We start from the raw sequence: 16,332 nt of genomic DNA on the forward strand, positions 1-16,332 counted from the left end.
TTCTAGATTGGTTAGACTATCATTGAGATATGATGTAATTAATAGGGAGCAGCTGCCGCCTCAGCCTTTTGCACAGCGCAGAAGAAAATAGTTCAACTTCTGTTTTTCGCTCACTGCTTTTGAAAAGTCAACAGTGAACTACCTCAGCATTTCCACTAGGGGGTGCCAAAGATTAGAAAAAAAGTAGACCACCAAATTCAGATACAGAATCCGCTTATCATAAAAACACTTTTAATACTGTGCAAACATTTTAGATGGAACATTGTTAAAATATTCAAGAATAAGTTATAACTAATACAAAAAACATTTCTGACCTTTTTTTTTTTACATAAGGCTACCACTTCATTTATATGAATCCATCTATACAACTTACTGAGGAATACATTCATTAAACATTCTACATTCTATATTCATAGCACAAGGCCATGATTCCAATCCTTTTTTCTGAGTGCACTTATACCCTGATACATAGTTTGTAATACTGCTGTGTTCCTAACTGACAACTCATGAATGAACACATTTCTATACCATTTCACAGGATATGGCCAACATTAATTAGAAAATTAAATCTAATATTCCCATTAATGTGGATTTTCAGTTCAACATTTTAAATTTAGGCGATTTTCTGTAGATTTGACCATCTTAAACAGCATTACTGTCATGAATAGATAGAGGAATGTTCAGTAGTTCTATGACCTGTGGGCAGAAGCTGAAAAACAACAGGAACAACTCCCTGTCTATAGACAGAAATAGAGAGATGGATAAATATGGGAACACGAGGGGAGGAGCTTTTGGCATCGGACTGAACATGTGCCTTCCAGGTCCACAGTGTAAGCCATGCGGTGTGTATGTATGCACACACATACTGTTATCAATGCCTCAACATTTCATCCATAATACATCATGTGTTTATATGAAATACAATCAGTTAATTAGCTATTGCCTTATTATCATTGTATCTTATGACTCGTGTGTTCTTACTGTAATCGATATTGTGTATCAATGACAGTCCTGTGCAGTTACTACCAGTAGTCAGGCTAAGCTTCTAGGAGTCCTATGATGCTATGATGTTGTGTCCGCCTGATTGAATAATGAACAACTGTTGGCTACGTTATCTTTGTTTTCTCTATTCACTATAAAATCCTTCCCCTGACTTTGCAAATACAACAGTGTGTCTGAGCTGGTCATTACTCTTGTAAAGGGGTGGTGAAGGTGACTGAACGTGTGAGGTGTGTCTGGGCTACGAGGCCATTTTGTGCCAAAAGTATCATTGGTACAGCTTAGTACTTAGCCTACTTATTATAACACCACCGTACTTGAAAGTACAAAACTATTTTCTTTCTTTTTCAGATTTCATTTTTCCTATATCAATGCAAGTGAATCAGAAAGTGTCACACATTTGTCGGCCTCTATATTAGAAATGTAAAGTATAATTGCGAGTTGATGGATGTTTCATTGCGAAAACAAACTCTGTGGGCATTCGTGTTGTGTTGTATCTTTTGATACTTAAATACTGTTAAAATCCGATACTAACTTATTGAAGCGGTATTGTAATGGGTGACTTGTAACTTTGTTCCCTAGTGACCTAGTAAGGTATCAGAAGGTTGCCGGTTCGATTCTCGGCTGTGCCAAATTATGTTGTGTCCTTGGGCAAGGCACTTCACCCTACTTGCCTCAGGGGAAATGTCCCTGTACTTACTGTAAGTCGCTCTGGATAAGAGCGTCTGCTAAATGACTACATCTAAATGTAAAATGTAACGTATCTCGCCTGTACTTGAATCATACACCACTGAGGTGTTGATACTGTACAGTGTACGGTATGTGTGTGTGTGCGTGGGTTTGTCACACATTGGTGACATAAACCGTGTCTGATGTTTTCCCTGCTTGTGAATGTATATGGCTATACTGGCAGTCAGGCGCCAGGATAAGAGCAGGCTTCTGTGGATAAGCAGGGGCCGACGGTTTCTTCTTCTTCTTCTTATCTTGTCTGTCCAGCCAGTAGAAAGAGGCCATGAGAAAGAGACCGGCTGAGGATACACACACACAGCAGGCGTAGAAGACGTACGAGTACTGGCCAGTGCTGTCCACCAAAATGCCTGAAGAAACGACACAAGACAAACAAAACCGTAAAGAAACATGACTGTGACTTGCACTCATAGCGGGTCATGTTGTTAATTGTAACTTGTTTAACTACAGTGGTACTCTTGTTGTTCTTCCCTTTGGAACTTATTTGGGTTGTTCACAATATGTGCTTCATGTTTTTGGCTACTCGTAATGTTTTGGGGTGATCTTGTGGTTATTATCAGTGACCTATGCACTTTGTAAAGCTCTCTCTTGGAAGTCGCCTTGGATAAAAGCGTCTGCTAAATGAATAAATGTAAATGTTCATGTAAATGTGATGACGAAAGCCTTCGTATCAGCCAAAAGATATATCACGATGCGTTTTTTCTTTCTTTTTTTTATCCTTTCACGACCACCTGTGGGGGACAGGCTCTTATTGGAACCCTGTTGTGAAGACCCGGTCTGATGTCTGACACCGAGCGTGACATTTGAGTTACCATGGCGCTCGAAACCAGAGACGGGCCTTTTGAATTGCTTCTCCCTACTCTCCCCTGCCTGTGGCGCCCACTCCTCGGTGGGGAAAACGCTGACTCATGATGGAGCAACCAGCAGGACTGAGCCCACCACCACCACCACCACCAGCCCAGCACAACCCCCACCCCCCCTTCAGCCTCGTGGAATACCGAGCACATGACCCGCCTCAGCTCCAGCTTTGATGACGTGGGCTTGTGTGCTGGATAGAACATTCCACAGCTGTGTGACAAGCCCATACCTTCGGAGCGCACAAAGCCATACTGTGAAATGGGAGATTTGTGTGCCCTTTGCCAGTTTAATGACAAACTCTGAATAAACACGGGGGGCTACACAGCCTGGCCGTCGTGTCAATATTTAAACACGCATGTTAAACTAATGGATGACATCCGTTAGCCACAGTACTTAGTGCGACATGCACAAAGCTCCCACAATGAAAACATACATAGCGTGTTAGTGTGTGTACGTGTGTGTGTGTGTGTACCTGCGAGGGGCGGCCCCACCAGCAGCATGCCGCTCTCCAGCATGCTGATGAGCCCCAGGGCGGAGGGGAAGCGGCTCATCTCCACCGTCTCCATCAGCACGGTGAACAGCAGCGAGCCGATCACGCTCATGGACAGGCCGAAGAGCGCCACGTAAGCCGCGAGCACCGGGAAGCTGGCCGACGCCCCGCACACGGCGTTGCTGAGCCCGTTCACCAGCACGGCCGCGGCGAACACGTACACGAAGCAGCCGCTGCCCTGGAACCGGGGCAGGCCCAGGAGGAGGGCCACCACGGGCCTCACGGCGATGTTGACCAGGCCCAGGATGGCCATGAGCAGAGCGGCGCGGTCCTGCGCCATGCCGTGGTCGGTGGCATAGGGGACCAGGAAGATCAGGGGCACCACGAAGCCCAGCATCATCCAGGTCACCCCCAGGGCGTAGGCACGGTAGCGGACGTTGCTGACCAGCAGGTCGAAGGCCATGTGGTGCCTCAGGAAGGCCACGAGGTCAGAGAAGGTGGTCCTCAGCCGAACCTTCAGCCCCTCCCTCTCCCGGAGCTGATTGGCTGGGTCGGCGGGCCACGCGGAGGATTTCCGTTTGGTTGGTCGTGGTCTGGCGATCAGAGGCCTCATCACGGCCCCGCACACACAGCAGTTGAAAAGCACCCCTCCCAGGACCAGAAAGCTTCCCCGCCAGCCGAACTGGCTGAGCAGGTAGTTGGACAGCAGCGGCAGGGTGCTTAGCCCCAGTGCTGTTCCGGTGGACGACAAGGCATTGGCGAAGACACGGCGGCGCACAAAGTAGTGTCCCATCATCGTCACCGAGGGCTGGAAGGACAGGCAGAACCCCAACCCTGCGGATCACATGACGCCAAATCGGATGACAATCAGGACAAAGAAGGACTGCCGGGATAGGAGGTTTTCGGGGGTGTGACCTTGGAAGCTATATGTACTTTAGGCTATGACCTCTGACCTGTGATGATGGCAGTGATGTACAACTCTGTGATGGTTCTGGCCAAGGCACTGACCACCATTCCCAGCCCACTCAGTACCCCGCCCACCATCACTGTCGCTCGGCAACCGAAACGTTCCACGAGCACGCTGCATAGTGGACCTGTACAGAAAGAGGAAACAAGTTTCAAACATGAGATTCAAATTTAGGGACAGTGTCCACACACATTGGGTATTTTACACAATGGACGTATTTAGCATGACAGTTATACATTTGCATCAGGATAGTTATTGCTAAACATTGGACAATGGTCTGCAAAACAAAAAACAATCACTATCCACTTATCTCTAATGAATTCCCAGAAATCCAGCTAAACTAGAGACGTGTTTGGGTCCATGCTTTCTACTCTTGCCAGCAACTGGGAATAAGTTGTAGATTTGAATGATCCAAATGAATTTTCCAGCTCTCAAATCTATAACCAAAGAAAAATGGACTACATATCAGGCTAATTTAATAAATTGACATGAAATTCAGCTTAACGAGTCTCTCGGCTCTTTGATGTCATAATAATGGCTGTATTATTGGCCCATCACAGCTTTTAGGATTATGTCTGCTATTGTCATGTGGTCTGGTTGTGAGGTCTTTCAAGGATAAACGACAGTAATATCTGTCCCTCCCACTGCCTCAAGCAGACAGGCTAACACTGGAAGATGAGCTCTTTATTCATCACTCCATGGACAAACTCATGTTAGCCTAAACTGAAGTGATTGAAAATCCATGCTCTCTTTAGTTGCTGAGGTGTCATTTCTGACAGTGAAGCAGATCAAACTTCCAAAACATGATGATTTAATTCACGCAATAATTTCTTATTTTTTGGCACACATTTGTTTCGCCCAATGTTCCTCTTAGTTTAGAATTTCCTATTGGAGTGAGCAGAAACAGGCAGACCAAAGATAAATAAACTTCCCAGTGTAAGAACAATGGACTCCTGGCTGTGTCTGACCCTGAACTGAGGCTCAGCAAGAACAACAACCAACGCCTGATTTACTGCTGTCTGTCTGAACCTCCTCCAACCAGGGGTAAAGCAAGCAACATGCCGTGTTTGCAGAACTCTTCATCTTATTTCACAAACTCACAATGATGGGGTGTTATTGTGTGCGTGTGTGCGTGTGTGTGTAGGGAGGGGGGAGCAAAGAGAAGAGAGCCAACTAGGCAAAAAACGACCGTCATAAATGGAGGTTGGTTTGAAGTGAGTAACAAGGCAGCACACATGATGGGGACAAGGGATGGGAGTGGGATGGCTGAACGGTGAAGGGGAGTCGGGCTAGTAATCAGAAGGTTGCCGGATCGATTCCCCGCAATGCCAAATGACGTTGCGTCCTTTGGCAAGGCACTTCACCCTACTTGCCTCGGGGGGAATGTCCCTGTACTAACTGTAAGTCGCTCTGGATAAGAGCGTCTGCTAAATGACTCAATGTAAATGTACAAGTAAAGCAGTCTGTCCCTACCGCCGGCATGCAGCACTGCAGTCATGATAGCTGGCACCCAGGACGTCTCTGTGTTGCTGGTGCTAAACTCGGTCTGCAGCTCAGTGAAGAAGATGCCAAGGCAGGAGGGAAAGGCCAGTGTTAGAGCCAGGACCAAGACGGTACCCACCAGCACCACCCAACCCCAGCCTCCGTCTGGGGCCACCTGTTGGCCATGCTTAGTCACCCCATCCTCCTGCCCTTCCGGACGGCCCGCGGGGAACCCCCTCTGCTCGGCCGGATCCTTCAGCTCATCTGAACCACTGTCAGTGCTCCTCGTGGTCCCGTGTTCCTCTCCATCCAGCGTCTGAGAGCACCGGGACTCTGGATCCCTGGGGCCCTGGGCTGCCTCTGTGCTGCCCCGCCTGAAGACAACCGTGTCCCCTGTGCTGTGCCTGTGCTGGGGCCTTTGAGCCGGCATCTGGAGGCCCTCCACCCCCTCAGTCATATTGGCCGTCTGGCAGGGGAGCATCTGTTAGGCCAGCTTCCTGTGATGACGATCAGAGGAGGAGATATCTGACTGATGGAGCAAAGTCTACTGCTGCCTTCATTATTACTGGTCATGAACTCATATTAGATCTTTTAAATGCAGCATACAATTGTGATATTGAGACTGGAAAGTGTACTCTGATAATTACTAGGATAGAGATATATGGCTATGTGCTAGCCTACAGCCAGCACTTGGCCATAGTGTGGTGGCCCTATAAGGACAAGTTCAATTGGAAGCTGACTTTGACGAGTCAAGTGAATGAGTCAGCTTTAGTAGGCCTAACTCTAAATGTAACTTTACATTTTTTAATGGAAATACTTACCTAGATACATAACTTGCTCCAGCACCTTTATTGTTAAACACCATCATATCCCTTTGACCCAGCAGTGGCAGCTGCGTGCAATAAAGTTGAGTATATTCTACCAAACCGAAAGACATTTTCTCGGTGATCTAGTCACATTTGTATTAATTTAAATGAACAATTGATTCACCATCCCCAGAAAACTGCTGCCATGTGAAAGCCTTCTAGTCAAGTTATCTTAGCTTGCATAAAAAAACCTTCTTTACTACCGTCAATCCCTAATTATGCTGCCCGTTACAAATTTACTTCCCGTGTTTTTTCTAGAATTATACCCTTCAGTGCGCGATGGTGTCAGGTTACCTCATTCACCATCTTGTTGCGTTGCATCAACTAAATGTTGCATTATATCTTATTAAATAGCTTGGGAAACTTGCTGCAGCTGTTCTCAACTTCCACTGCCCTCTGAACTATACACACTGGACAAAAAGCCAACCGGTACAATCTGGCTTGCGAAATCCAAACCTGAATGGAAGCCACATGCACGAGGCAATCCCCTCTGACCGACATTAGTCCAATATTCATTTTTTAATTATATGTGTTTATTTTTTTCTTCTAAAAGACCTCAACTGGACGTGATAGTCAGAATGCTGTCAGTGTATTTGTATAAAACCACCGTTGAGTGGCTCTTCTGGACAAGAATCATCTAACTAGCACATCATGCGCATTTGTCTCCATGGGAACAGCCCGGGCAGGCTTGCACCTGCACGCTCTACAGGATATCGGACTGCAATAAATCCAGATAATTTTACAAAACAATCATTAGCAGCACCTAGAAACAAACATATTAGTACACATGCTTACAGTATGTTTAGGAAATCACTAAACACAATAAATGGGCTATGATAAAGCAATTTGCCAGTACAGCCTATAAATGAGTAACCCAATAAAGTTTTTTCCTACATCGGCGTTTAAGTTGATTACCTGTTTTGACACCAGTTTGAAACACTTAACCTCCTTTTCATCATGTTCTGACGTATTCTTGTCTGGTTAACAGCTTTCCTTGACATTAAGTCTTCCACGCGCTTTCCCTATTTACCGTAACAGAAGCAGTTAGCAGCACTGCTGTCAGCTACAGAGAGAAGCTGCGCTCTGAGTTGAACGGGGTGTCGGTAGTGGTAAAAAAAACTCGTGACATGAGGGTCGTGGTTACTTACACACATCATCGAGGAAAACCGAGGAGGGGGCTAAATGATTTGCCATCTTTTTTCATATAGAGCGTCGAACTGTAGTCAGATTAACCAGTTTACAGATTTAGTTCACCATCAAGTTTTAAGCAAAGTGTAGACTATAACATATTTACAGTAGAGTAGTTTGGAAAGCATTTCATTTCTCTGCCGCATCACCCAACTAACCCAAATGGATGATAATTGATCTTATAAAAACAAAACCTAGGCGGTCCAACACAGGAAAGGAGTTCATTCTGAGTAAAACACAACATGGTTGACCTTGACTTGAGAAATGTAGGCCCTTATGTGCTTTTGTTCTGCCCAGGAAGGAGTCAGTGAGGATCCACCCTGTATTTCTGGCAGAGATACAAGGGTTTTCAATTGGGCGTGAGATTAACCTCTGGCTCTTAATGTACTGTGGCTTTCTTGTCATTTCCAGTCTGTCCAGACATAAAATCACATTTACTGGATCACAAAAGTGAAAATATGACAAACTGTCAGTGAAGAAAATTAGCTTGGGCAACATAGCCAGCTTTAATATACAGTCAAGGATGAAACATTAGATTCTGGAGGGTCGAAAAGTCAAGGCTTGAAATAGTAACCAAAACATATTTATGTCAACTTGTGGCTTTCTGAAAACTCCAAAACAAAAAATACGCAAATATGTCACTTAAAATTAATCTTAGAAGGTTGATGCTATAGAACTGATCCCCATTACATGTACATGTTGTAAAAAATAAAATAAATTACAGTTTTACTGAGAAACGTGAATCTGTCAAAATGCAACCTATATGCCCGGGGTATAGGTTTGTTTTCAAATGTGGGAACAACAGCTTTTTTTTTTTACTGAGGATGTGGCAATTACATGACATTTTCTTATTAAAAAGTTGGTAGGACACATTAACCTTTTTCAAAAAGTGTATGATGAAACCTATGCCCCTCCTATATCTAGATACAGGAGCTTGTATGAATTTGGCAGGTTTTTCGCTTCTGCTCTGTACAGTTCCATCATATCTGAATGCATTTCAGTCAATTAAACAAAATGCTCTTCAAGTGTACTACTGAGTGTAGGTCTCCCTCTTGTGGGTTATCTACGCACTTAAACAGCTAATACATATTACACAAACAAGGGATGACGCAAAATGTACACTGTATTGGGTTGGAATTAATTGTCCTTCCTCTAGGAAAGATGAGGAGGCGAGACTTAGAATAGATATCAATCACACATTGGCTGTTCCCCACTTTGCTGTTTATACATAGAGTGAAAGTGTTTTTTCCCCTCTTTAGAGTTGTTCTCTGTTACCCCTGGGGCATCGATCACATGTCTATTCTGACGGGCTCCCAAGAGGGTTAAACTTCAGTCCAAGGTCTATGGCAATTGCCTCAGGAAGCGCAAATACTTTCAGTGAGTCCAACACTCGTGTTGGGTAGCTCAAGTTCCTGTGAGCCTTCTTCCTCATCACATTATCCTCCAGAGCCGCTTTCCGTTCCTTGGTCAGAAACGACAGGTCACTGGTCATCACTTGGATCTGATAATGGCCTGTTGAGGAAAGCTTAGAGCCGGCCACCTTGTGAGTCTTTGCTGTGGGGGTTTTCAAAGTCCATGCGACTTGCTCAGACAAACCTAGCTGGTGTATGATCTTCTTGTGCTTTATGTGAAACTCAAGGTTGTCTCGGATCTCTTTACTGATGAATGGTGTCTCTGAGTCGGAACTATTGAATTCCAAGTGTACATTTGGTGGAGGTGTAGCCTTCTGAGATAAATGCAGGGCTGCTGTAGATATGATCACTTCCAACAGTTCCGTGGAGTCGGTGAAGATAGTGGGTGCGCCAAACAGATTCTCCAAGTGTTTCTTCCTCTGGGTCATTTCAATGAGTTTCATGGCCTCATGGTTCATGAACAAAATATGTTTTACCCTGGGCAGAGTAATGCACGTGCCTGGCTTAAACAGCTCCCTCATAGACTGTTCCGGAACAGGGGAGAACAACTCACAGTTCTTCGGTTCTTGACTCTCCTTCGTCCACCCACATAAAGTTAGCTCGTTTAGATAATCAGTAGCCTGAGTTGGAAAGGCTGGAGGGTTATTTGTCCTCAAGGTGTATTTTAACTTGAATGCCGTCACAGACCGGACAGCAAGCCTGAGCAAATCCCAACGCTGTTGTGTCACTGTGTGCTTGATGTGATTCACCGGTGTGTCCTTGTACTCATGAGGGATGAATTGGGTCCCTGTAGCTCGGAAATTTAACACTTTTTTGACAGATGGTGCAGCCTTGCTCACCTGAGAATCTAAGTTGAGAGGGGCCTTGGAATTTAATGGTCCATCAAACAAGTGCCTCACAATGTTCTCTCTCCCAATCCTGGAGGTGTCCTCGCTAGACGCTTGGGACTGCACTCCGATAACTTTGTCGTTTCTATCCGTGTTATCACAGGGGTGCATAGGCATGCACTTCCTGCAGTCAGATGGGAACTGGGCATGATGTTGCTGGGGTTGTGAGGCCTTTGTCTCCAGAAGACATTCGGAGTCAGAGGTGTCAGAGTCATCGCACTGACTGATAACTGAGCTGTTTGCAGCATGGGACTTTACTGTGAGTTCCTCGAGCTGTCCGAGTTGGTCTAGGCAGTCAGTGAACAAGGTGACAGTCTGTGATGAAAACTCCTGCAGAAGTTTCCTTTCAACACAGGATCAGATGTACAATAAGAAAATTAGAAAAGTTATTGTTCATTTGAATTCTAATTAATTTACAGAATGGCACCCACACATTTTTTTGCCCTTGCTTTCTCATTCTCTCTCTCACACGCACACATTCTCTTTCTCTGACACACACACACACACACAAATGATAAAGTATTAGGCCTGCTTACAAATCAGATGTTTGATAAAAATCCTCCTCCTGAAAAAGAATGAAAATTGCACAAGTTAACAGTGATTTTTATGACCACAGTTGATTCAAACAATGTCCTTGTACCTCACTGTATCGGTTCCATGTCTTGAGTAGCTCAACCAACAACAATATCATCAGGATAATACAAAGTATACACACAGCGCCCTTGAAAAGAATTGTCACATCAAGGTCCAGCGACTGCATGACTCGATAAATGTTCTCTACTCCTGAAATGATGTTTTGGAGCAGTGAACATAGTGGCGAAGCGAGAAGCATTTCACGCCAATGTTTTTTGGAAAATTGTTTTTACATTCTAATTTCATATAGAATGCACGGTTGAAACACCCTTTATTACATAACAATTAATTGTAGATTCTAAATTGTATTCTTTACAACGATGAAAGAAAAAAAAAAACAGGGCCTGTCCAGAGAATATACTCTATACACAATACCCAAACAACATGGAGTCATGTCTTTGCATAATGTTTTTAAATAGTATCGGTCTTTTAAACAGAACACATTTACATAATCCTGCAGATTGAAAAACACACACAATTCCAGATCATGTAGGCTACTATAAAAAGTAGTCTGACGATCTGTTTTATTTAATGCCTCGTACACCAACAGGTGGCAGTCTGCACCCATGATTTGCACACACCAATCCAGTCGCTAGCAACATGGCTAGTGTCCAAAAACAACACCTTGCAGTTGCACCCGACCCAAGCTCTTTCCGAAGCATGTATGGCGTTATACAGTGACAAATTGCAATGTATACAGTTAAAGTATATGCTGTTCAAGGTAGTTTGTGAAATTACCAATGATCATGAAATAACTGATGGATTCATGTGTGCAAATAGACATTTGAAGTCATTTGGTATTTGTGAAAAATGCATGTGGTGATTTTAGAAGAAGGGAACATTGTTTTGCGTTGATGTAGTAATACAACATAGTCAAGCCATGAAGAACTTCTGTAAGTAAAGTTGCTCTAGAGAGGATCCCTGTCCTCTTGTGGGAACATGTACAGCAGATTTATTACTGGTCTCTTTCCCAGATAGTAATAACATGATCTATAGTACAATATGTGCATGCTAAATTTGGTCTGGAAAGTCATCCAACACTAACTGAAAGAGTAGGGTCTCCCCCCTCATGGATACACTGATGAGATTTTAAATACACACTTGGCCAAAGCAGTCCCACCAAGAAGTGGAGTCAAGTTTCATTCGGCTCTGAATGTATTATTTTTAAGAACTATAAATGACTTCTCATGGCCAATCGTCTTCACGGTCATGGGAGAAGCTTTGTTTTGCTGCGTCTGCATGTGTCATCACGTCTAAAGGTAGTCTTGGTCTCCCACTGAGCTGAGGCGGGACTTGCCGTTTCCTGATTATGATGGGTTGAATTCACTGTTGTGTTTGAGGTCACCGGGCTCATCCATCAGAACGCAGACATCAAGTCCCGGGCTTTTAATGATGGGGTGTCTGTGTGTCGCTCGTGCTTTGTTATGACTGCTTTATAAATCTCCATTTTGCCACGGTTGGAAACACGAGAGGCCCCTTGGGCTCTATCTACGTGACGCTCGCTGTACAGTATGCTGTGTTCTCTCCGTCTATGGGGGTTAGGGTTAGCAGACTGAAATATGACGTGTATGTAATATATCAGGGATTTTATAGTGAGGCTGAAAAGTCAACTGAATGTCCTGACTTGGTTGATGCAACTGGACGTTCCTCCGTTCGGTGAACTACGCTGCCTCTGTTGAAAGATACATTTTATAAATCACATTGTGTTGTGTTCTCTTCCATCGTGAACATGAACTTCCTCTGTTCTCAATCATCAATTTGTCACAGATTGGTTCCAAAGAAATAGCCTACCAGATGTATGTCTTAGTGTTAGACACCAGAAGGGGGCAGCACCTGTTCTACAAAAAAAGAATTGTTCCATTTTTCCTTTAAAAAAATCTTTGTCATGAAAAAGTCTCAGGAACAGGGCTACATTAAGATATTAGAACATGCACACATTTTGCCTCGTGCTCCATAGAGGGCTGAAATGTTTATATATTCAATCAGTCCTGGCACTGCAAGTTAGAATAAGCTAGAAGTATGCATCCAGTTCCAGAAAATGAACTGTTATAAATCATTCATGGAGAAATCCAAAGGGATTTATAGTTACTGCTGCAACAAGGAGGGGTTATAAAGACTTCTACTGTTTTACTTTACTCCTGGAGTTGCAGTGGACCAAGTATACCGACAGAGTAAGAATTTAAAAAAACTCCTGGCATTCTTACATGCTTGAGATAGCAGGGTGAGAGGGAATGTCTCCGTCAGCACAGTATATAGAGGGGCTCTCTTCCCGCCCTGCTTCTCCTCCTCATCCAAACATTGCATACATTCCATAGTAAAACAGCGATAATCCCCATTAAATCTCAGCATTATGTCATCCCATGCTTGAATGCTGCCTCACATGTTCACGCTGTGGGGCGAGAGATCAACTCGATCGTTTCACCTTGAGAGAGCATCGCTATCCTAGCTTCACATTCTTAAAACTCAGCTCTAAAAGTGTCGGTCTCTTAAAATGCTGTTTGTTTTCAGAAGTCCGACGAACTGAACAGGTTCTGTTTTGTGTTACAGTCATACAGGCCTGCATTGGGGGTGGGAGTTGGGGTGATTAAATAATCACTTTCTTTCCATCTAACATTTGCCAGGCCCCCAAGACCTGGTTGCATTTCATTTCAACACAATCATTATCATTAAAAAACACAGTTGTAGTTTATCTTCAGTTGTTGGTCTACTTTTAGTTCTGTTCAGCTTTGTTGATTACATCCTCTGACCTGACCTAATGGAGTAAAAGGGGATGACCTCCCACGACCCCTGTCAGGGGCCTGGCTGCAAAAGTAGATGCCAGGCCCTCAGACGAGGGTCAGGCAGACTGTCAGCTCTGAGTCCGGCTGAGCTATAAGTAAAATGTGTCGACCCTTGTGTTTGTTTCGGCGTGTGTGTGTGTGTGGTGTGTGTGTGTGTGTGCGTGCATTTGTACCTCCCCCATAAGCTCTACTTTCCCTAGGCTCAGCCATTCTTTCCCCAGCTGCTGCCGCAAACACTTGTCGTTCTCTAACTGTTGTCGTGGCCAATTGCACCCCACACAACAAACAGTAATGATTTTCATCCTTCTGCACAAACCATTATGCGGTGTGTGGTTGGGACCCTGTGAAATCAGCATTAAACAAAATCTAAGTAAAGTCAATCGGTGGAGTTATGTGCCACTAGGCCGTATACTGTGCTATGTGCATGGCAATAGTGTGTGAGTGCTCCCAAATTCCATTGATACTTTCCTGAATTTAGACTGCTGTGTTGTCAGCTTGGGTTTCCATTTAAAACAGACTCACAGTGTTCAAAAGGCAAGCTGAAGCTCTTTTACACCCCCACCTAAGCTTCGTAGAGCCTTTTCTCAAAGGTCACATCACAGCACAGACATGGCTGAAAGAAACTGAATTGAGGGTTTGGAATTGGCTTCATTTGACGTGGTAAAATATTTATGGAGACATGCATGGAAAATGGCCACGGATTTACATCCCGCTGAAAACGTTGGGGATTCGTTTTGCAATTCTGTAATGATGTCTGTGGCAATATTTTCATAGCTCACAGAATTAGTCAAACTAACAAAACGTTCTCTGTCAATCTATTCAGCAGTGCAATAATGTATTTGTAACGTTGTGTTTTTTTCCGTTATCCAACAGACATCCTTACTTTCTCTCTGGTCTCTTTTGTGCAACCCAGTTCAGACACACAGTCCATTGTCCTGTGTGATCCCGCTCGGAAGAGCTCAGATCACATGACGAGGGGATGCCACAGAAAGCTGGTAGGTGATTGGCTATGATCTGACGGTGAATCCTTTCTCCATGGTAACCCGGTTGTCTGTTATGAAAGTACCACTTGGTTTCTCAGAAAATGGAACTGGAACAACCAGGAGCAATGCCAAAGGGTGGATCTTCCAATCCATGTATTGCACACTGTTTGTGGAAACAAAGGTGAACTCGGGACAGACACATACATGTGTCATTGTGTCTGTGTCATGTGTCATGTGACGTGCACCTTCTGCTGTGTTCCGGTCGTCCCTTGCCCTCTGCCCCCACGAGAATCGATCCATCATTCGTCGACTCAAAGTAAACAGCTCACATCCGCTCCTGTGTGAAGATAAAAAAGTGCTCTCTGTCCTCACTTCCTACCTATCCATCACGCCCTCCACTCTGGCCCCTATTTAGACATCCCTCAAACGTCCCACGTTCAATTAGGCCATCAATCACGCTCTCCACTCGTCATGCCAAGGCTGATGATCATTGTCAGGCAACAATGCCTCGAGATTTGTGAGTTTCTCCTGTGGGCCAGGGGGCACGCCCTTGTCTACCCCGGCTCTAATGACTGAATTAATCTGAGATCCAGTTTGCCTTTCCAGACCAGGGGTCAGCCAGGGTCAGGCTGGTTGCCACAGAGACCTTCCACAGAGCGACAAAGCTACTGGTGCTCATGGGACTGTGCAAACAAGAGATCCTGGGCCCTGACCCTGACAGTGACGTGTCTGGGAGTGGAGGAGGCTGGGAAAATCTCTCGCAGCCAATCGGATCACAGGGCTGCGATGGCTGATGTATTGAGTGCACACAAACACCTTCATTCAAAGCCGTCATAAAGTTACCGAGCTATGGCGAGATCATGACTGTTTTCAGAATCAGAATGGGTTTTATTCGCCATGAAAGTTTGCACAGACAAGGAATTTACTTTGGCAGGAAGGTGCCTACCGAGGCAGCCATTATCGGCGCCAACTAATTTGATTTGGATCTTCATCACATCCTCCACAATGGACATCCTCCACAAATCGTTCATCCGCAATTGATCCTACTGACCACTGTACTGATAAGATCTAGGATGGAAAGATTAAGTGGGGGATGGATCATTCTGGAGTGAATGGATCATTTTGTCTATGTAGCAGTTGGACCTCGCTCTTCAGTATAAACACCGCCCACCGCACCATGGAAGAGCTTGCTTTGTAGTGGAGTAGCTGGTTTACACCGAGAGAAAAGTTGGTGTGCGCAGTGCGGTTTGAATCCCAGTGTAGGAAGACTCAGGAGGAAGGCATGCTGATGGGCTCCAAACACCACTCCTGTTCCACCTTCACATGAGGAAAACCAGAACTTGACTTTCATTAGCAGGCAGTATCGGTTCATGGTCAGACATCTCTGCATAATCCAGAGCACTCGTGGACTCCATGAAGGAGTGTTCCGGAGAGGGACCGGTGGAAAACGATGCTATGCATCATTCATCTCATCCCTGGGCGACCGCCAATTACGAAGCCACGATGACATCATGAGAAACCCCCCCCCCTCCAAGTTGACATGGCCCGGGCTACCGTTGCCATGGCGCTGTCTAAACACCCTGCCCATCTCGGTAGATGAGGAGTGTTGGGAGGCAGGAAGAGAGGCCTTGGTACGTATGTAAATAAAAGTGTCATTTGCTGTGTGTTTGTCTGAGGTCCTTCTCTTGTTGAAGCCAAACACTGCTCTATTATTGGGCTGTTGAGGACCCAGAAGCTTCCATCAGCCAAGTGCAGAGAGAGACTGGAGGACCTCCTTGTTTCAATGTGTTTGCTGTGTGGACCACCTCCCCCCAGCCTTGCCTTCTGCAGCCATGTGACCAGACAGCAGCCCCTTCTATTCACTGTAACCTAACTGGAGGAAGGAGAGGGACAAATGAGAAAGGGGCCAAACTTGTAACAGCAGCAGACCGACTATCTGCTTATGAACAGAGAGAGGGTCACTAAATCAACATTTAATTGACAGACTACATCAACGCCATGCCAAGGCGTGTTGGGAACATTTGCTGTTTGAGGTGAGTT

General features: G+C 44.9%; 2 protein-coding genes across 4 annotated transcripts; both read right to left on the reverse strand.

Moving 5' to 3' along the window:
* Positions 1-214: 214 nt before the first annotated feature.
* slc16a5b (solute carrier family 16 member 5b) lies at positions 215-7,519 on the reverse strand. Of its 3 annotated transcripts, XM_084678397.1 has the most exons (6): positions 7,325-7,519; positions 6,365-7,127; positions 5,535-6,040; positions 4,048-4,188; positions 3,077-3,928; positions 215-2,096 (listed from the first exon to the last, which is right to left on the reverse strand). In XM_084678397.1, the coding sequence occupies exons 3-6, from the start codon at positions 6,022-6,024 to the stop codon at positions 1,843-1,845; spliced, it is 1,737 nt and encodes a 578-aa protein (XP_084534523.1). In that variant the 5' UTR covers positions 6,025-6,040; positions 6,365-7,127; positions 7,325-7,519; the 3' UTR covers positions 215-1,842. The 3 variants fall into 3 exon arrangements, with proteins under 3 accessions (XP_084534523.1, XP_084534521.1, XP_084534522.1); XM_084678395.1 differs by lacking the exon at positions 6,365-7,127; XM_084678396.1 differs by lacking the exons at positions 6,365-7,127; positions 7,325-7,519 and having other exon boundaries at positions 5,535-6,351.
* A 583-nt stretch (positions 7,520-8,102) lies between these two features.
* On the reverse strand, positions 8,103-10,724 carry LOC146253282 (uncharacterized). Its single transcript, XM_084678307.1, has 3 exons — positions 10,537-10,724; positions 10,433-10,461; positions 8,103-10,239 (listed from the first exon to the last, which is right to left on the reverse strand). Exons 1-3 carry the CDS (start codon positions 10,654-10,656, stop codon positions 8,895-8,897), a joined length of 1,494 nt encoding a protein of 497 aa, XP_084534433.1. The 5' UTR covers positions 10,657-10,724; the 3' UTR covers positions 8,103-8,894.
* Between the last annotated feature and the right edge of the window lie 5,608 nt (positions 10,725-16,332).

This window comes from Hypomesus nipponensis, chromosome 17, assembly GCF_054491055.1.
Source record: "Hypomesus nipponensis isolate SF chromosome 17, ASM5449105v1, whole genome shotgun sequence".
Lineage (NCBI taxonomy): Eukaryota > Metazoa > Chordata > Actinopteri > Osmeriformes > Osmeridae > Hypomesus > Hypomesus nipponensis.

Excerpts from the sequence above, each read along its gene's own strand:
- slc16a5b (XM_084678395.1), bottom strand. The coding sequence starts at position 6,024 with ATGCTCCCCTGCCAGACGGCCAATATGACTGAGGGGGTGGAGGGCCTC. Across the intron at positions 4,189-5,534 it reads TGCAGTGCTGCATGCCGGCG|GTCCACTATGCAGCGTGCTC; the intron begins GTAGGGACAGAC and ends CTTTCTGTACAG. Across the intron at positions 3,929-4,047 it reads CATCACTGCCATCATCACAG|GGTTGGGGTTCTGCCTGTCC; the intron begins GTCAGAGGTCAT and ends TGTGATCCGCAG.
- LOC146253282 (XM_084678307.1), bottom strand. The coding sequence starts at position 10,656 with ATGCAGTCGCTGGACCTTGATGTGACAATTCTTTTCAAGGGCGCTGTG. Across the intron at positions 10,462-10,536 it reads CATGGAACCGATACAGTGAG|GAGGAGGATTTTTATCAAAC; the intron begins GTACAAGGACAT and ends ATTCTTTTTCAG. Across the intron at positions 10,240-10,432 it reads TTTTATCAAACATCTGATTT|GAAACTTCTGCAGGAGTTTT; the intron begins GTAAGCAGGCCT and ends CTGTGTTGAAAG.